The following is a 21,405-nucleotide window of genomic DNA, read 5'->3' on the forward strand; positions in this document are numbered from 1 at the left end:
AAAGTCTGTCTGTCGGCAGGAGAGAGGACGGGGAGGAGGGGGAGGGAAGCCATTCAAGGAGCCGGTTGTGAGATTGTGACCGTAGCTGGTGTCAGGGAGTAAGTCCGTAGGAGGAAGAGGTGCACTGAAATAGGGGTGAGGAGTACAGACACGACACATCTCTTCTTGGGCTTACGAGTCACGTTGCCAAAGTACGCATCGTGGCATCCTGTCGAAACCGGGCGACTCTGTCGCATCCGAGCACGTGGCATCTGGCCCCACGTCACCCAGCACAGCCACACACAGTCTCTGCCCGGCAGTCCTGTGCTTGAGAGAGCTGGTGGGTGTCATCCTGTCCTGTGGTCTGCTTCCCTGCGAGGCTGCCGTAACACTCAACTACGGGACCCTTTTGTGTATCCCAGTCTGCCGGTGAGAAACCTTTATTAGGCACCTGCTGAGTGTCAGGCACTGTGCTAGGTTGCAGGGCTGTGATATTTCCTAAAACCTGATCCCTGCCCTCCAGGAACTTACGGTCAGGCAAAATCCTATTGCATCTAGAAAAAGCAGCTTCAGGCCCCTCCTGATTGCACTGTTTATGTTACTTGCTGGATCTGTACCCAGTCTTTAAAGCCAAAGCTTTGGAGTCACTCCCAGACTCACGCCTTTCCTATGCCCTGTCGCCCTTGGGGGGGTTATGACCTTGGGCATGCTAACACTCATAAGCCCCCCGTGTCCTCATTCAGAAACCACTGCAGGATTGTTTTGCAGATTGAATTGGACGATATAAGTGCAGCTTGCAGCCCAGAACCCAGCAGGAGGAGGCCTGCAGAAAATGATGGTGCTGACGAACAGGGTAGGGGGTGGGGAGCAGCAGGAGGGAGAGCCGGGGAGAGGCCAGGAAACCTGGACCTTAGCAGAATGCTTGCAAATGACCGCCTTCTGCCTGCCGGGACAGCCCTTGTCACTTTTGTGCTTCCTGCTCCAGAACTTTGTGGCCCTTTCTCAAACAACCCGCATGGTCCCTGCTTACACAGAACCAGAGAAGGGCCCAGGGGCTGCGGTGGGTGCTCGGACCCCAGCCCTACCTGCGCTGGCAGTTAAGGGACCTCCCTCGTCCTTGCAGGTCCGCACCCGCTGCGCCTTCGTTTCCTCCCCTGGAAGTTAAGTGGGTGCTTGGTCTGCCCGGCTCTTTATAGGATCGAGCATTCCAGGGTGATCTTGCTGTTCGGCTAAGATCTGCCAGTCACTAGTGTGTGTTTGCCAGTTACTTCTGCAACCCCCTCCCCCCCCCCCAGCTCCCTCCTGCATCAGGCATGCTCTCCCCAGGCTTCTGGTGAGAGTTGACCCATCAGTTTGTGTAAAGCACCTAGTACAGCTGTGGGACAGGGGCCACACCCGTAAACAGAAGCGCCTCATGGTGGCCGTGGCCGCTGTCGGCCATCCCTCAGCTGCAAATGCAGCGGTTTGTCTCGGGTCCTCTGGCCGGATGGGGACCTCTCCATAGAGATGCTCTCTCTGGCAGGACCGACTTAACTTCGGGACCCCTGCTACCTATCCCATGGGCCTGGAAAGCCCCAGAACCCATGCTTCTTCACATCAGCCTGCAGAGAGGAGGTGGCCTCCATTTGCCCCCGTCACAGACCCCAGGGCCATGCTCAGAGGGCAGGAAGGAAGCCGGCCTCCCCAGCTAATCAGCCGGAGCATCTAGAGGGTGGCCGGGAAGGGGAGGGCCGCCAGACCCTTGTCCCCGTGCAGAATGACCTCATTCTTTCTCTCCATCACCGGTGCCCCCTCCCCAGGAATAATGGGCAGCCGATGAGCACTGGCCCTGCTTATTACAGAGCCCCCAGGGGCAGGGGGAGGGCAAGAGACAGGCTCCCAGCTGCTGGGGAAACACAGTAACAGGCAGGGCTTCAAAGAGGCTGCAGACTCAGACGTCTGTGTTTGGAGCTGCCCTTCTGCACCCCTCCCTCCCTCTAGGTTTCCAGAGAACTTGGAAAGAAAGGGCAGAGTGACTGCATTTCTTCCCGCACCTTCTGCCGCCTGCCCAGCCATGGCCACTGCCGGGCAGGGAATCGCTGTTTCATGGGGGCCCGGCCAGCAATGCTGCCGGCCACCCAGTGGTCCCTGTGCACACAGCACGAGAAGCGGATTGTCCTAAATGGCCTTGGGGAGGAAAGCAAGGGAGGGGTCAGTCTTGGGGCCCTACAGCCTTGGTTGCCCCCCAAGCACAGATGGGAGCCGTGTGATGTTTTCATTCTTCTTAATGCAATTAATTCAGAAGTGGCAATTCCCTTGATTTAGGATCTATGCGATGCCCCCATGACAGGCAAGGGCTTGAGGGGAGAGTCCCCTGAGTTGAAACCCACTGTGCCATTGACTGACCCAGGGGCGGCTCTGAGACAGAGGCTTCCCCACCTGGACTTGTGGGTATGGCTTCCTTGCCTGGAAAGTCAACACTATTATAAAGAGAGAACTCAGATACTAATCAAAGATCCCTTTTACTCAAGCCTCAACCAGCCACCCGGGGTAGAGTTTCCTGCTGTCGCGAACTGTATGTCAGGCACTATGGGGGATACCAGATTTTTGGGGTTTCAGTCTGAGCATGTGTGTTAGTTTCTTAAGGCTGCCATCACAAACCACCCACAGACTCGGTGGCTTAAAATCGGAGAAGCAGGCATCTGGGTGGCTCGGTCGGTTGAGAGTCCAACTCCTGATTTTGCCTCAGGTCATGATCTCACTGTTCTGGAGTTCGAGCCCTGTGCTGGGCTCGACAGCACAGTGCCTGCTTGGGATTCTCCCTCTCAAAATAAACAAACTCGAAAACAAATTACGGAAACACACTCTCCCTCCCTCTCTGCGTGTCCCTCCCCCACCCGTGCGCGCTTGCTCAAAATAAACAAACCGCAGGGAAGAAATTACAGGGACATGTTCTCTTGCAGTTCTGGAAGGCAGAGCTGAAGTCAGTCTGTTGGCCAGGCTGTGCCTTCCTTCAGAGGCTTGAGGGGAAAACCCGTTCCTTGCGTCTCCAACCTGCTGGTGGTTTCCAGCCTTCCTTGACACGTGGCTTTGTCACTCCAGTCTTGCCTTCTCCACGTGACCGTCTATGGTGTGTGTGTCCCTGTGTCAAAACTCCCTCTGCCTCTGCCCTAGAAGGATCCATGTCATTCATTCAGGGTCACCTGGATAATCCAGGATAAACTTTCCCTCTCGGGAGTCTTACATCTTTTGGGATGTAGGGTAATACGTGTTCCCAGAGATTAGGGGGCGGGCGTACCTTTTGCGGGCCACCCTTCTGCCCGTTGTAGGGTGCAACAAATCCCGTCACACAAAATCCACTGCGTTCACACGGGGTTATTGACAACAGCCAAAACATGGAGGCAGCCCAAGTGTCCATCAACACGTGAATGGACAAGCAAAACGTGGCCTCTCCGTACAGTGGAATGTTACTTCGCCTTGAGAAGGAAGGATATTCTGCCACCTGCTATAACAGGGATGAACCTTGAGGATATTATGCTAAGGAAGAAAAGCCAGGCACAAAAGGATAAATACCGTATAATCACCCCTATATGAGGAACCTAGAGGAGTCAGACGGGAGCGATGGAAAACAGAATGGTGGTTGCAAGGGGCTAGGGGAGGAGGGGTGGGGAGTTGTTGTTTAATGGGAACAGAGTTTCTGTTTGCTAGAGGAAGATGTTGTGGAGATGGGTTGTGTAACAGTATGCCTGATATATTGTACGTGTCCGATACGTTCACCTACTCATTATGCTTCACAGTGTTGAACTGGATACCTACAAGCTGTGAAGATGGTCGGTTTTATGAGTATTCTCCCACAATTGGAAAGTTTTCAAATTACATTAAATTCACCGCAGCACGAGAGCCTGCGTGCCAAGGGTGATTGAGGTACGCCTGGCAAATGTTACAGAAATCCGGAGGGAAAAGAGACCGTTTGGCGGTGGTGTGGTCAGGGAGGGCCTCCTGGAAGAAGCGGGCCTTGAACAGGATAAATTTACATGGGGAGGGGGAGGAGAGAGGATGGTGTGGGCAAAAGTTTAGGAAGTCAAAATGAGCTTGGCGTTTCCCTTACACCAATACAAAAAGATTGAACAGAAGTGAGTTCTTTTGTAGGGAACTGGGTAGAGTGAGTTTGCATAGATAAATTGGATCTAGAGTCAAAGGGTGGCCTGAAATACCAGGCTGGCATTCAGCAACTGACACCATTTAGAAGGTTATTATAATAATTCACAGGTGAGGTAATGAGGGTCTGAAATAATAATGAACATATAGGACACTCACTTGGTGCCAGGCACTGCCTACGCATGTTGTGTAGATCGAAGTGAACTCATTTAATCCTCAGAACAGTCCTGGGACGTGGGTACAGTCACCATCCCCATTTTGCAGCTGAGGAAACTGAGGCACAGAGAGGTTAGGTAACTTAGAGACTGACTGGATTTGAGAGATCAAGGTGGGGGTACAGAATGGCTGTAAAGCTTTGCAGAATAGGTGGATAGACCTTGAGAAGGTTGGGTGGTTTTTTTAGAGAAGAAAGAAACTACTTTTAATAATGACATCAAGGTGAATGTTTTGGGGCAGGAATTCAGTTCCTGGATCTTGCTGGTGATTTTATTTTATTTTTTTTTATTTTTTTATTTTTTTATTTAAAAAAAATTTTTTTTATGTTTTATTTATTTTTGAGACAGAGAGAGACAGAGCATGAACAGGGGAGGGTCAAAGAGAGAGGGAGACACAGAATCTGAAGCAGGCTCCAGGCTCTGAGCTGTCAGCATAGAGCCGGACGCGGGGCTCGAACTCACGGACCGTGAGATCATGACCTGAGCCCAAGTCGGACGCTCAACCGACTGAGCCACCCAGGCGCCCCTTGCTGGTGATTTTAGAGATGAAGATACGCTCAGAGAGATTGTAGTTTGTCCGCGAGCATCTGTCTGGGATGTAGTCGAGCATCTGTCTGGGATGTAGTCGTGTTGAGTTTAAAGAGACAGTATGATATGTGAGCGATGGTGAAATATTGTGGGGAAAATCGGAGAGGAGACAGGGTACCACCGATCATCCACTTCCTCTCTCTGGGTTGTGCCAGGGTGGCTCACAGAGGTCACCTGGAAGGATCATCGTCTTGGGGACATGCCTACAGCACTTCAGAGCCCTGCGTCCGCAGGAAGTGTTCTTTGATCGTGTCCCACGTTGGAAGGCGGACCAGTCATTAGGCAGGGCTCGTTCTGGAAGCCCCCGTGTGCCGGGTCTGAGCACATTTGCCACCGGAATAGTCCAGAGCCCTGCGGAACTCAGATCGGGGTGGCAGAGTGAGACCACAATGCCAAAGAGCTACCCTGCCCTTTCCCCTGAAGAATGTGACCGAAACCCAGGCTTCTAAGCCCCAGAAAGGAAGGCCATCTTGCTAACATCATGAGCAGCTCCATCAGGCAGCACATTTTGAGAGGGACATTTACAAAGAGGTTCCATTTGTCATGCATAAGGAGGAATAAAAACGTAGAAGGACAAATGAAAAAAGAACCTGAGGAAAAAAAGAAAATGCAAAGGGGGAAGCTCTCGAGTGAGCATAGTTAATTACAGACTGGGAGGAAGCCAGACTTAAATGCACTGACCTCATCAGGCCAGGACAGCCCAGTGACCCAGAGCGGCCGGCTTCTGACCTGACATGCGCACAGCTTGCCTGGTATGTCCTGTAGGGCTCGACTGGGCCACCGGCTGTCTTTCTGTCTTTGCTCCCCGCCTGGCCCCTGCAAAGCCCCACGAATGTTTACAGCGCAAGTAACCAGCAAAGTGCAATCAGCAAGGCTTCTGTAAACATCCCTTCCAAGTACATCATGGCCCAAAGCTTTGTGCTTACCCAGCAACTTTCTCTAAACGAGTTTAAGAAATGTTCGGAACCATGTAGCACATTAATCATCATGGTGTCGAGGTGGGATATTGTCTCAGGTTGCAAGATCAGGAAATCACAGAGCTGAAGCCTTAAGTGGTTTTTAAACCAACCATACAGAGAATTAGAGAGTAATTGATACGCTGCCTGAATCAATCAGGGTAGGCCGGGTTATGCTGGGATGACACACAGCCCCAGACGTCACAGGGGCTTAACGGTGCGGTTTGTTTCCCGCTCACACTACACATCCATCAGGCCCGTGGGGCCGGAGTCTTCCTTCTCACCGATGCGGCACCTTCCCTCGGCCGTGTCGCCGGTCACCGTGACAGCGGAGGAAGAGAGTGTGGCTTCCACAGGAGCCTCAGATTCAGGAGCTGTCCCCTCCGCATCTTCTGGGATCTGTTATCCTCCCCTTCAGTGCCTTTATTTCCCTCTTCGTAAACTGCGGCTAATAAATTTAGGCTTTTCACGGAGCATGGCACATAGGACCTCTGATAGCCTTTGTATGAAAGTAACGGGACTCACCCTTTTCACTTTTTAAACAAGATACGCATACGGTTCTTTAAAAGAGGTAGTTGGAGGCAATAGAGGTTATCCTGGTGGTGCGGCTAGAGCTCAGAGCCTTGTGGTTGCCTTCAGTTTACGACTCGCCGAGAAAATTCGCTTTCTTACTGCGGACAGGGTTGTGGTTACAGGGTAAATCACAGGGCTGTGTCACCACAGAGCAGCCACAAGTCCGTCACGAGGCTCCTAGGATGGCATCCATTACTCTGGTGATTTCTTCAGCATGTCAAGTCCGTTCTTAAGCTCTGCCGACTCAGAAACATGATGGTTCATCCTCGGGGGAAGATTCCCATTACCCGAGTTCAAAGTACCGACGTGTAAATCCATAGTGTGAGTGTACTGGCTTCAGGTGAGTGATATCACCCTCACCCACACAGGGCCCTCAGGGCACAGGGGCCTTCGACTTCTCACCCAAGAACTGAGTCAGCAGAGGCAAGATGGCAGAGACGTGATGCACGTGGCCCTTGGGTCTGGCCCGACTTTGTCTGGAATCCTGGCTTTGCTGTGAGACGCAGGACGGCCTGCCTGATCTCTCCAAGTCTCAGGATCTCCATTGGCAAAAGGAACGATAGACTCTTATGCTAGATGGTTAGGCGGTCATATGGGAGAGTTACTCAGCACCATATCTAGGACTCAGCATTGCCTCAGTGAATTCTTCAGAAGGAGTGGCGTTAGAAGGAGAGTTACATGGATGAGCATTTCATATGGTCAGCTAGAGTTCCAGGCCTCCACGTCCGCCGTGTAAACGGCCTTACTTCCGGGGCCTCAATATTCAAGGCCTGTTGGCTAAGACCACGTTTCCTTCCCCCTGCATTCCCCTCCCCACGCACACCTTCCACTCACCCCGCCCCTACCATAGAACGATTACTATGCTTAATCACGTTCTAGAAAAAACTATACCAGCCCTGAGAGTAATTCTTTCGCTTCCTGGGTAAGTTTCCGTGTCTCTGATCAGTTCCGTTGAGATGTTGGCTTTAACGTTTAACTCTCAAAGGGAAGGAACTACTACTCCTGTCATTTCCAAGTTTGGGCCAGAAACCTCCCCATAACCCCCAAGAACCCACAGTAATCACCCCATATTGTAAGACCAGTGTGACCCAGCGTGCTCACCTCCCCCACCTCTGTCCCACTCACAACACTTGACTTTAAGTGACTTTTGCCACTTAGAAAAAACTCGGATCCATTCTGAGTGCAAAGAGATTTCTCACCAGTCAGGATGCTTTTCCATATGTGACACGGGCTTCACAGGCATCCCGAAAGATTATCAAAAATGTTGTGAGCATTAGCAGGCGTCATAGAAATCCCGTGACTGCTTTGAAAGGAATGGCAGTCATTTGGACAGATAAAGTATGGCGCCCAGCAATTTAAAAATCTGCCGTAGTATCTTCCAAATTCAGGCATGGCCTGTGCATCACATGCTCCGTATCTGGGTGGCCGGGGACCCCCTGGTGCTGGCAACGGCCTGTACCTTCACGAGCCCTGTCATTCCCAGGCGCTTTCGTCGGTAAATTGATGGTCACTGAGGCCCAGAGGCTGCCACCCTGTGAGCCCAGGAGGGAGACAGCAAAGGGAAACCATCTGCTTTGGCTCTTTGAAATGCACAGCAGCTCATACTCTGTGCCCCTGATAAGCACCCCTTATCGGCAGGTGCTGCGTGCTACTCATTTCTCTGTGCCCTGCAGGATTGGTTAGTGCCCGGCTCATGTGAGATGGTCAGTACGTTTGCCGAATTAAAGGAAGTGTACCTGTATTAGTCAGTTTGGGCTGCCGTAACAAAACACCACAGACTGGGGGAGCTTGAACAACAGAAATTTATTTTCTCACACTCTGGAGGCTGGAAGTTCGAGACCAGGGTGCCAACCTGGTTGAGTTCTCATGAGGGCTCTCTTTGTGGCTTGTAGACAGCCGCCTTGGCCGCCTTGGCCCTGTGTCCTCACGTGGTGGGGAGGGAGAGCGAGAGCAGTCTCTCTGATGTCTCTTCTCATGAGGTCTCTGATCCCATTCATGACCGTCCCACCCTCATGACTTCATCTAACCCTAGTTACCCTCCCAGAGGGGCCACCCCCAAATACCACCACAGTGGGAATTAGAACTTCCACATATGAATTCGGTACAGTTCATAGCAACACTCAAAAAGTGAAACAAGAAGGCGCTTGGGTGGCTCAGTCGGTTAGGTGTCCGACTCTTGATTTTGGCTCAGGTCATGATCTCGCTGTTTGTGGGATTAGGGTCCATGTCAGGCTGTGCACTGATGCAGCCTGCTTGGGATTCTCTCTGTCATTCTCTCTCTGCCCCACCCTCCCCCTTCCCCCTCTCTCTTTCAAAATAAACTTTCTTTAAAAAGTGAAATAAGAGCTGAAACTGTCATGTGACTCTTGATTGACACGTCCCTTGTGCACTCTCCTAACAGAGAAACTCAGCCGAGTAACCAGTAGAGTGGGAAATACACTCGGGAAGCTGTATCGATGGGCATAAATGCCCACACGTGTATACACACAAAGAAAAAAACACAAGGTTTTCTCTTCTGGAATCTTTGGTTTCACTCTGATTGGAGACCCAGCCTGTATGGTTGGAGTGCAGTAATTGTCAGAAGGACCATGGCTTTGCAGATACCTGATCTGGAAGCTGATTTAGAAGTAACTACTCCCATTAGCCACGTGTCTCCTTCAGACGGCCTTTCCCTCCTCTGCCCCCACCTCACAGCCTGGCGCTCTGAGGTCATCTCGACCCCAGTTGACCAAGGGGAACGATGTATTGACCATACGGCGTCTACAGTATTTTCATGCCGAAAGTTCTGGCATGCTCTTTTGGATTGGCAGAGATGTTTATTTATTTGAGAGAGAGGTACAAAGCAGGGGAAGGGGCAGAGATGGGGGGAGAGAGAACCCCAAGCAGGCTCCGTGCTGTCAGCGCAGAGCCGGATGCAAAGCTCGAACTCAGAAACTGTGAGGTCATGACCTGAACTGAAACCAAGAGTCGGTGCTTAATCGACTGAATCACCCAGGAGCCCCAGTTGACAGAGATGTTTAAAAAAGAGTTTATGATAAATAACACTCTCATCTAAAGACTTCTCCTTTGGAAAGGCAGCTGGAGGGTGAGTTTGTAATTTTTCTTCAATTCTACTCCCCAGGTTCTTTGACCTTAATTTTAACATTCCTGGAGGGAGGGTACTTTTATTGTTCGGATTTAAAATTGTGGAGCATAGGAGCGCCTGGGTGGCTCAGTCGGTTGAGCGTCCGACTTCGGCTCAGGTCATGATCTCGCAGTCCATGAGTTCGAGCCCCACGTTGGGCTCTGTGCAGACAGCTCAGAGCCTGGAGCCTGCTTCGGATTCTGGGTCTCCCTCTCTCTCTCTGCCCCTTCCCCGCTCATGCTCTGTCTCTCTCTGTCTCTCAAAAATGAATAAACATTTAAAAATTTTTTTAAATAAAAAATAAATAAAATCGTGGAGCATAGGGGCGCCTGGATGGCTCAGTCAGTTGAGCGTCCGACTTCAGCTCAGGTCATGATCTCACGGTCTGTGAGTTTGAGCCCTGCATCCAGCTCTGTGCTGACAGCTTGGAGCCTGGAGCCTGCTTCAGGTTCAGTCTCCTTCTCCCCCTGCCCCTTCCCATGCTCTGTCTCTCTCTTTCTCTCTCTCAAAAATAAATAAAACCTTTAAAAAATCACTTGCATTGATGTCCTTGAGCTTTGAGACATTCCATTTAAAAAATTACGTCAACCTGAGATTGTGTGTCTGAGGATGAGTCACCTCTACTCACTCGTCCCTTTTCCGTTTCATTCTCCCTCCAGCCCAAGCTTTTGGCCAAGGAGCTCCTGGACCTCGTGGCATCGCACTTCAACCTGAAGGAAAAGGAATACTTCGGAATAGCCTTCACAGATGAGACGTAAGTGCTACCCCAAGCCCTCGGATCCTACAGGGAAAGTCCCAGCTGTCAACAGTGGAATCTGCTTGCAGGCCGCTTGGGTCCCGCGGTATGGGGTCAGTCCAAGTTCATCATCCAAATTTCAAAGACCTTGTGATCATGCCTGGAACGGCCAAAGGATATAATTAGGGTGATGCTAATATAAAATTATTAGGTAAACTAGTTCTCACAGTCAAGCAGGTTCGTGTTCAGAACTGAATTGTGTATTTTTCCTAAAGTGGATTCGAATGGGTTTGTTTCCTATTAAAGTTAAATGAAAACTTCTGGAAATTAAATATTTTCTCTCCAGTGTTAGAGTAACAATAACAGGAAATGAATTTGATGATAAATTCAAATGAAAAGTATCTGTGCGTTTCACTGTCTCAGCTGAAGTCGAATATAAAAATCGAAAATTCGTATCATCCCTCTGGTGAAAAGTACATTTGTTTTCAGTGGTTTTCAATTTGGCTCTGTAAAGTGGCATTTTGCAACACAAGTAAGAAATATCTTTACTAAAATTTCAATTTCCTTCTTTTTTTTTTTTTAATTTTTTTTTTAACGTTTATTTATTTTTGGGACAGAGAGAGACAGAGCATGAATGGGGGAGGGTCACAGAGAGAGGGAGACACAGAATCTGAAACAGGCTCCAGGCTCTGAGCTGTCAGCACAGAGCCCGACGCGGGGCTCGAACTCACGGACCGCGAGATCATGACCTGAGCCGAAGTCGGACGCTTAACCGACCGAGCCACCCAGGCGCCCCTCAATTTCCTTCTTAATGTACTCTTTGCAAAAGAGAGTACCGGCACAGATTCCTAGAGAAGATGCAAAAAAGGAAATGGTTCATGATCTTCTTCCCCTTTGTGTACACACACACACACACACACACACACACTCTCTCTCCTCCGAATATTTGGAATTACAGAGATGATTTCCTAGAATACTGGCAGATAAGGGTTAGGTGAGTCACTGGACAAGACAGTACAGGGAAGGCCAGGCCCCACCAATCAAGATGGTGCCATCAAGGCCAGACAAGTTCAGAAGCCGGGACAGGAGGCGCCCGCATTGGGATGAGCATAGGTCGTCAGCTGTATCTGCACATGGGTACATTTAGCCTCAGGAGCTGGCCATCTGATCTATTACCTGAATCGGACAGCGTGAGTCAAAGGGCACATAAACTAGGACCATCTTGGACTGAACTGGAACATTTGCCTTCCACACTGGCAGCATTTCAGGCAGAGGTGTGAGCAGGTTGCAGGCGTGGGGAGCAGAGCCACACGGTCCTCAGGAAAGCCGGGCGGAGCCAGGTCAGCCTGTCTCCTGGAGCCCGTAGGGAACTGAGCAGGAAGGAAAGCCGGAGTGTTAGTCCTGGTCTAGAATGATCACTGGGCCTGGAAGTAGGACCAGTAAGCACGGCTGGGAGCTGGAGGGTTCTGGTGGGAAGGAGCCAGCCCGGTAAGAAAACAAATCCTTTAAAACAAATACACACCGAGAGCGCCCACTTTCACATATGCAGATGTTTTCTGCCCCTTTTCCTGAGAATCACTGTGAAACCCTCTAAATTGCTTTTCACGCATTTCACTAATTAGAAGGAAACCAGAAGTTCCAATTAATCATATCCCATTGTTCACGTTGCCCGAGTATGTTTACTCTTGTTAAAACATCCGTGAACTCTCCATGAGTCCCAATTAGACTTCCCTTTTGAATAAACAAGAATCATAGAATGAGCATGTCGTGCCAGGCCAACGAGGAGGAAATACTCCTGTTGAATGTTGCACATCACTGCCTGAACAGCCCGGGCTGGAAGGAAGGTAGAAAGTCACCCTCCTCCCGAGAGAGAGGACAGCACGAAGCCGCGCGGTGCCGAAAGGACAGTGGGATCAAACAGGGCAGTGCACTTGGCCTATCAAACGGCCCGTCTGTTGTGGGACTTCGCGTTCCTGGTTCTCTGGGCTGCCCAGGAAAGCGTGAGTGTGCCCCTGCGTGTGTAAGTGTGAGGCCAGGCTGGCAGAAAGCGTCCTGCTCCCCTTGAGTGATGGGATCGGAGGCAGTCCTGGGGAGGATGTGAGCCATCCTCTGGCATGGGCAAGGGAGAGCGTAGCTGTCACCATCCCCTTCACCCGAGGCCGGGTAGGAGGGCCCATCCAGCGAGTGTAGGAGTGGGAGGCAGCTGGCAGGAGCTCGGTGGGCGAGGACCGCGGCTGCCAGGTGGGCCTGACTCACTGGGAGTCGGCCAGTGCCAGGGGCCCCATGAAAATCAAGAACAGGGGCCCCCAAGGGACCGGGACAAGGAGACAGAAACAAAAGAATAGCCATGACTCAGGGCATAGTCAGCTGTGGCCTGGCAACACCTGGGGCCAACAGATGGCAGCTGATGTCCTCATTCATTATCGGAACTTTTGTCCTTTTTCCTGGTAGGAAAGAGGTCAGCTACCACCAGAACGTAGTGCCTGTGGCTGAGACCCGGCCTCGTTGGTGGTCATATGAGGTCATATGCCTCACTCTGGGTGCTTCCAGACTAACACAGGCTCTTTAATAAAGTGTGTGTCTGAATTGTGGGTGTGTACTCTGATGTGGAGTGTGTGTGTGTGCGCACACGCGCGCGTGTGTGTGTGTGTGTATGTGTGTGTGTGTGTGAGAGAGAGAAAGATTTATGCAGGTGCACACTGTGTCTCTTATAACAAAATGAAATTGAAGTTTTATCTTTTATTACAGCCCATGGTATACTCCGTGGGTTTGCATATTTCCTAATGCAAACCCAGCAAGACTAACATTTGGAAAGCGCTTATGAGCCATAAAGTTCTGTACCCAGTGCAAGGTACCACGGGCCCTATCATGATTCCTTACGGTAGAATATATGACTTGTAGGTCGTATGTTGCCCCTGAGCCCTTTAAATTTTTTTTTTAACGTTTTTTATTTATTTTTGAGACAGAGAGAGACAGAGCATGAAGGGGGGAGGGGCAGAGAGAGAAGGAGACACAGAATCGGAAGCAGGTTCCAGGCTCTGAGCCATCAGCCCAGAGCCCGACGCGGGGCTCGAACTCATGGACCGCGAGATCGTGACCTGAGCTGAATTCGGACGCTTAACCAACTGAGCCACCCAGGCGCCCCAAGCCCTTTAATATTAACTGCCGTTGATGACATTTTGTAGGATCTGGATGGGGCTGGAGAAGAGCTACATAAAAGCAAAATGAAGACAGGAGATTGGAAGTTTCTCTAAGCTTTTCTCACACCATAAGTTGTATCCTTTAATAAGGTGCCTAAGTCCACAGGGCACGACTTTGTGCCAACAGATATTTAATATTGTCAGCTAATCCGCACTTGTGCAGTGTTAGCACTAGCTTCGCCTTGTCCTCTTCTAATCCAACTCCAACTTTTTTATTTTGAAAGAATTAGGCTCACAAGAGTTGGCAAAGTTAGCACCGAGTTCCCGTATGCCCCTCACCCAGCTTCCCCAAATGTTAATAGCTTACCAACTGTGTTACATTTCTCAAAACAAAGAGATTACCATTGGTGCTAGTTTACTATTGTTATTGGTACTAAACTATAGACTTCATTTAAATTTTACCAGTTTGCACCAATGCCCTTTTTTCTTTCTGTTCCAGGACCCAGTCGCATTTAGTCCCCTTTTATTTTATTTTACTATTTGTTTGTTTGTACCTAGGCACCTAGGATGGAGCCTAATGTGGGGCTTGAACTCACGACCCCGAGATCAAGACCTGAGATCAAGAGTCAGATGCTTAACCGACTGAGCCACCCAGGCGCGCCTCCCCCGCCCCCAACACACCTTTTATTTTTTAATGACTATCACAAAGAGTTATCCATGGTCACCTGTAAATGGCCTGAATGCTGGTGATCCAAACAATGACATTTTGGCAGCCTTTAAAACATTCTGAAACAACCTAAGAGCCCAGCCTCAATTTGGTCTTAAAATAATTATGTTTTGCTAGAGTCACAGTTCTCAGCTTTAACTGCACACTGGCGCCTAACAGGACATTTTATAAAATCCCGGTGCCTGGCCCCCACCCCACCCCCATATTCTGATTTAATTGGTCCGGCCGAGGCCTAAGCATCAAGATCTTTCAAAGCTCTGCCATTGATTATTTAAAGTTGCCAAGTTTGAAAACCCCTGTTCTAGAAAGACAGGAAAGTTGGTGTGAATTTTCTCTGCTTCCTCCTATTATCCAAGAAGAGAAGCCAAGTTCACTCACGCTTTGAATATCTGGGGCCACATATGACCAATTATGTCATGAAACACGCCAGGGACCTACACAATTACAGGCTCCCTCCGTCCCGGGGAGACTCGGGAAACCTAACGTTTAAGAATAAACTCATTCAGATGTAGTGTTTCCATGAGCACGTATGGTATAACTGAAATGTTCATTTATCAGTCATTGGCGCCATCATTTCAGGAATGTTCTTTATACATTTTATTTTTGACTTATTTCCTTGCTGTTTTAACACCCCAGTTTTGTTTGGTGTTTTGTTTTTGCTTTCAGAGCCCGTGGTTCTGGGTTACATAATTTAAATCAGTAAAGCCGTGTTTTTTAGTTATCTGATCTGTTTTCCATCAGCATTTTGTTTCCTCTGTTTGGGTTCCTTTTTATAGAAAAATAGTCTTGTATAATTGGTATACAAAGAACTATACATATTTCACGCGTGCAATTCTGTGATTTTGGACTTATGCCAACATCCTTACCACCCAAGTGTTTAATTTTTTTGGTTAACTTTTACATTGTAAATTGGTGACAGAGGATCCCATCATCAAAAGCTCCAAATAACTTTTATCCTAGGGATGCCTGGCTGGCTCGGTAGTTAGAGCCTGTGACTCATGATCTCGGGTTCGTGAGTTCAAGCCCCACAGTGAGCACAGTGCATACTTACAAAAACAATGATACTATATTTTAAAAAACAACTTTTAGCCTCTTTCACAGAAATGGTCAAGCATACCCCAAGCTGAAGGAATGATTTTCAGAGTATATTTAAATTTTAATTTGAATCTCCTCTGATAAATATTAAGAATGGTGTGTCAGATGCAGTAAATGAGTGTTCGTGTCCTGAAAACCTTGAGGTAGTATTTAGGAAGCTGAGGGGGAAGGAAACGTGTTTTTAGTCATCATTGCACATTTTAAGAGCCAGGTACGGCTAGAACGTATTTTCACATACCAATTAAGAAAATGACTAGTTCTCAGCCTCTTATTTAATCACAGACCCCCTTTGAAATTTGTTAACAAGTTACATTCCATTGCCTCCACCAAAGTTTATACACATAATAATTTATGCTTAAATTTTAGAGGGTTCACAGACACCATGAAGCCAGAATCCTAGCATAAGAACCAATTAAGGATTTTTTTTAACAACATGCTGTGTTTCAATTGATCACATCATTGATTGGTACTGTTTGCAGAGTCTGATTTGCCCAAATAATTTAGGTCTAAAGCGTCCGACTGGAAATGCATCGGTGGTCTCAGTGCTGGGACAGTGGGGAGACTCCTGTGCTCTGCGGTGTCCTTGAGTTCTTACTGTTGTTACTGACATTGGCGGAGGCATCTGAGAAGGGTCTAGCTGATGAGCATTCGCTCTCAAGCTTATCTACAATTTTAAAATAGAGGGGACGCCTGGGTGGCTCAGTCGGTTAGGCGTCCAACTTCAGCTCGGGTCATGATCTCGCGGTTCACGAGTTCGAGCCCCACGTCAGGGTCTGTGCTGATAGCCCAGAGCCTGGAGCCTGCTTCGGATTCTGTGTCTCCCTCTCTTACTCTCTCTCTCTCTCTCTGCCCCTCCCCAACTTGTTCTCTGTCTCTGTCTCTCTCTTTCTAAGTAAAATAATCATAAAAATAAAGCAGGAAAGCAGCTTTCCAATTGCAGGAAGATACAGCTCTGGGAAAGTAATTTTAGAAATCGGTTTGCAAATTCCCATTCATTAAATGCTCTGTCCCAGGAGACTGGGGAGAAAAATCAGTGCCAGGACTTCTGGGCTTGGGTCGTAACTGCTCCTCCTGGGAACCTGCATTCAGCGCTCATCACTACCTTGGCGATAGCCCGTGTAGATATCAGACATATGGCAAACCACACTACCTTCTATTTAGTGACCAGAGAAGGGCTTTAGGACTCTTGCTGTGTGCAGCTGAGTTAAATAAAAAAGAATGGGGCGATCTGAGGAGGACTTAGGGATCCATGCTTCCTCCTGACCTTTTCATTCCCAGTGTGAGCTCTATGGTGGAGCTCAGATCCTGGAGGTAGGCGAACAGTAAATTCAACTGTGGAGACTGTTTAGGGCAGGAGCAATAGTCTATACGTGGATGACAGTCTCACACCGACAACCATATTGATCGATGGGGCATATGTGACGCTGACGTAGTCGTTCTTTAACCGGTGTTTGTTTAGCATCCACTGTTAAGCACTGGAAATACAGAAATGACTAGCCTTGACCTCTTGTAGGGCTTGTATTTTTAGTTTAGGAGGTAAATAATCACATATAACGTAGGAGGTGTTATAAAAGAAAATTTGGAACAGACTTAAGAGAACATATTCCTCCGTAAAATAAAAAAAAAAAATCGAAGCCATAAAGTCAGGGACTGAACAGCTCATTATTTACTCATCTGTTTTTCTTGATGTGCATCTTAATTTCCCTCTCTCTCTCTCTCTCTCTCTCTCTCACACACACACACACACACACACACTCACTCACACACTTGAAGGCCACTGCTTGAGAGTTTCTAGCTAAACCACTCGCCCTGAGCTGTCCTCAATGAGAACACATATTTCCGACAAAGGATACGAACTAGCTCAACATTCTTCCGTTTGAAGAGAGCTCTGCCCACTCCCCCCCATCCAGTGAGGTCTGTAAGAATTTCATGCTCTTGCCGTTGGCCTTCTTTGGAAGCTCATCCCATGGGAGATGACCTGTCTACAATAAAGACCTCCCAAAGGCACAGCATATTGTTCTTCCTGGGGGTCCAAAAAGCCATCAGCTCAGAGGGACTTTTCACACACCTCCACCCTCCGGTAGCACTGTATAAACAAAGCCCTCCTTAGGGCCTTCTCTGTTGAAGGTGTCAACCCTCCTACCAAAAATCCATTTGTATTATATGTAGAAGCTAAGAGCAGTGTGTTAAATGAATGCGCCCAATTTCCGTTGCCTGGAAGCCGTTGCATATTTATTACTGACCCAACGTTTGACCTTCTGCCACCGTAAACCAAATGAGTGTCATCTTGCTCAGCTTTAAAGATAGTTATCAGCCAAGCAGTAACATAAATACTCTGAGTGTCTGCTGGGCATTTTATTTTTTTATTTTTTTGCTTTGTTATTGGTAAATGCTCTGATGCGCATTCCCAAATGAAAAATCAATGGGAATAATGAAAACCAAGCTATCAGACATCTCTTAATTAAACTGAATAGAGAAAATGGTCCTGTGACCTATTTGTTCCCCATCCCACCCTGACTTCAAGAGAAAAGAAATATTTGAGGAAGGGACTTGGTGCCGAGACGGTGGGGTGTCACCTAGGCAGTGAAACGTCCTGCACGGTGAGGAGTCCTCGGTACTGGTGGCTGTAGCAGATGTGACTTTGAACCAAATACGAGAGCAGAAGATATGTTCACAAACCCAAAATGGCGGCCTGGAGTTTCCAGTTTACGTTTTAATCCGTCTTTTAGCTTCTGCCCAGATATCAGGCAGTTATCATAAGGGACCTTGGATGAGTCACCTGTCCCTTTAGTCTTGCCTTTGTAAGCAGCTTGCAGCGAGGAGATTTTTGCAGGCCCTTAGAATGGAGTGGGCCGGCTTTCTTCCACCTAGGGTCCCAGGGCTCCGGGTGCGGGGACCTCCACCTGTCCGTGGTTATCAGAACTCCGCATGTGTGTGCGTCAGGCCACACATCCCTCAGTTGTGGGCTGAGGAGTTCAAGTAGAAGAAGTGGAGAAAAGGAGTTCGTTTTTCCTCAGAGGCTGGCTATTCAATTTGGGTGGATTCTGGCCTTCTTGTTCTCTCTGCTTCCTGACCGTTTTCTTACTTTCTAGCTATTCAGTTGCTTGGTAACTGCGAAATCAATATATGGCTGCAAAGAAAGGAATTTCCAATTAAATAAACCGCCATTCTTTAAAAAAATATTTAAGGGGCGCCTGGGTGGCTCAGTCGGTTAAGCGTCCGACTTCAGCTCAGGTCACGATCTCGCGGTCCGTGAGTTCGAGCCCCGCGTCGGGCTCTGGGCTGATGGCTCAGAGCCTGGAGCCTGCTTCCGATTCTGTGTCTCCCTCTCTCTGCCCCTCCCCCGTTCATGCTCTGTCTCTCTCTGTCTCAAAAATAAAACGTTAAAAAAAAAAATTAAAAAAAATATTTAATGTGAGGCCACCTGGGTGGCTCAGTCAGTTAAGTGTCTTGACTCTTGGTTTGGGCTCAGGTCATGATCTCATGGTTTGTGGGTTCAAGCCCCCTATCGGGGGCCCCATGCTCTCAGCACAGAGCCTGCTTGGGATTCTCTCTCTCTCCCTCTCCCCCCTGCCCCCCGCCTTGTGCACTTGCTCTCTTGTTCAAAATAAATAAACTTAAAAAAATGTAATGGGAGGAATGAAATTAGAGAGGGAATCTCTTCCTCGGTTGTCTTCTCTTAACACAGATGAAGAAGGGCAGGTAGCAGCCTCAAGAGTCGTGTCCAAGTAACACCCGCGTCTGTGTCTCCTCGTGGACGGCGTCCCCACTTGGGGGCTCTTCACCGGGTGAATCCCTCATTCCCCCTGAGACCCGAGTCGAATCCCCGGCAGCCCGTGTGGTCAGTAATGTTAAGCCATTGGGCTGGACTGTGGATTGGTCTTGTGAGGGTCCTTGTTTAAAAAGATGGCTCCTGGGGCGCCTGGGTGGCGCAGTCGGTTAAGCGTCCGACTTCAGCCAGGTCACGATCTCGCGGTCCGTGAGTTCGAACCCTGCGTCGGGCTCTGGGCTGATGGCTCGGAGCCTGGAGCCTGTTTCCGATTCTGTGTCTCCCTCTCTCTCTGCCCCTTCCCCGTTCATGCTCTGTCTCTCTCTGTCCCAGAAATAAATAAAAAACGTTGAAAAAATTTTTTAAAAAGATGGCTCCTGCCAGACTCTCGATCACAGATTGTTGTCAGGCAAGAGATTAAAATTTAACTCTGCCTGGGCGGCGGGTGGATCGCTCTTCTCATTTTTCTCAGATTCTCTGGTAGTTTGGCATCCATACGTTCCAGAGCCAAACAGCCAAAGCTGTTGGCACCTCCCCTGTGACCCAGAGCCCAGCCCTGTGAACCAGCTTCTTTATAGAACTCTCGCACGCCGAGCCAGGACTGCCCCTGCCCTTAATTAGTTCAGGGCCCGGGACCAGACGGCTGGGGACAGCCCCGATGCCTCAGAGCCTGCCAGGATCATTGAAACCAGCCAACCCGAAGCCATTCCCCCTGCCCTGTCTTGCCTTTCCCATGGAAACCCCACTAAGGCTCTGAGTTCTCCTTATTCCTTGTCTGCCTCGTAACCAACACGGGGGCCTTCCCCACCGTGGGCCTGCGTGGCCTGGTGTGCCTCTCATTGCCAGGGGAGCTCTGGATAACATTCAGCTTGGTTTTCAGCGGCGTTGACCTCTGCGTTGCCTCTAGGTCACCTTCGTAAACTGAGTTGCAGGCACAAACCCATTTCGGTGGCAGTCATCCCATCGGGGAGCACCTGCCTTTGAGCACCTAATACTTGTCAGACACTGTGCTAGGTGGTGGGGATGACTTTTTTTTTTAAGGGTTGAAAACTTACCCCTTAGAGGTAAGGTTTATATATTTTACATGATTGCATAAGAGTGTGCTGAATGCTTTGTAGATGACATGAACAGAACCCTGGAGAAGTTTGAAAGAAACCCCAGATTGAAGCAACGAAGGGAGACTTCTCTGAAAGACTGGAACTCAGCCTTGAACAGTGGCTAGTGTTTGGATAATGAGGATGGAGAGACTATTCCATTGAGGAGAAACAGCATGATGAGAGTCATAGTATAGAGCATGCATATAGCATGTGTTTGCAGGAGACTGAGCCTAAAGAGAAGATTCTGGGAGATTTTAGACACTTTCAGAGGCAGGAAGAGAGTGGCTGGAACTTATGAACCAATTATTAGGGGTAATATTTGTGTTAATACCTTCTACTGATCACACACACGCTTCTACCTTATGAGGTAGGTCTCTGTTTTTCAGATTTAAAAGGCCTATTGGGAGACAGTATACTCAGAGAAAGTTCCATGGGGTGAGGAAAATACAGCAGCTTGTATGCCCGGGATGGGTGCTCCAGAGGGGAGCTCAGCTCAGGCTGGTGTGTGGTGTGGGAAGGTGGGTCAAGGAAGGTTTTCGGGGGGAGGACACAGGAAGGCTGGGTCTTGAAGGGTGGGTCAGCCTTCACTTGGTGAGGAAGGAGGGGAAGGACATTCTACAGAGGAAGCAATATGAGCTAAGGCACAGAGGTTTGAAACAACATGACCCCGTGGGGCATTGTCTGCATCTCAGGTATGACCTCGGCACCCAGGCCCTCTGTTTCCAGATCCCATGTTCTAGTCGGATGGGAATTTATTCCACCTTTCTGGAAGAAGTCGATCCAGTCATTTGGTTTCGGAAACTTCCCCCCCGCCCCCGTTATTTTCTGTCCTTACTCAGAGAAGAGTAACCAAAACCGAAAGGTAAAGGTAATGGGAAAAAAAGAAAATGTTTTTCTAGGTGGAGATCCTTAGGAGGGAAAAGAGCCAGAGTTCCCCAGGTGGACGCTCTTCAGAAGCAGATTCCAATGCCCTCTCTCGAGCCACGGCCATGGGCTTCATTGAGAGAGGGATTTTGTGCAAAAGGTGCAGCCTGAATGAAGTCTTCAAATGGAGGTGGAAACCTCTGGCGTGTTGCCCGCCTTGCATTTGTTGGAAGCAAGCAGAAGCTTGGAAGAGCGAGCCTTTTAATACCCTGAGTCAGGCAACGTTTGTCTCACTTTATGCACGTAGTGAGTCCAGCCTTTCACACATGGGCGTGTATCATAAACGTGTTCCACAGCATCAGGCACCTTGAGGAGGTTTTGTGTATCAGTTGGGTCTATTCAACA

General features: G+C 49.0%; 1 protein-coding gene across 13 annotated transcripts in view; it reads left to right on the top strand.

Moving 5' to 3' along the window:
- The window catches only part of FRMD4A (FERM domain containing 4A), a 607,025-nt gene that overhangs the window by 450,326 nt on the left and 135,294 nt on the right, over window positions 1-21,405 (top strand). For all 13 annotated transcript variants that reach the window (XM_053895512.1, XM_053895513.1, XM_053895517.1 and 10 more), the window contains one exon: window positions 10,232-10,326. In XM_053895512.1, coding sequence (XP_053751487.1) covers window positions 10,232-10,326 — 95 coding nt within the window. The remainder of the gene's footprint in view (window positions 1-10,231; window positions 10,327-21,405) is intronic.

Source organism: Panthera pardus, unplaced genomic scaffold, assembly GCF_024362965.1.
Source record: "Panthera pardus isolate Hobbes unplaced genomic scaffold, ASM2436296v1 HiC_scaffold_6, whole genome shotgun sequence".
Taxonomy (NCBI): Eukaryota; Metazoa; Chordata; class Mammalia; order Carnivora; family Felidae; genus Panthera; species Panthera pardus.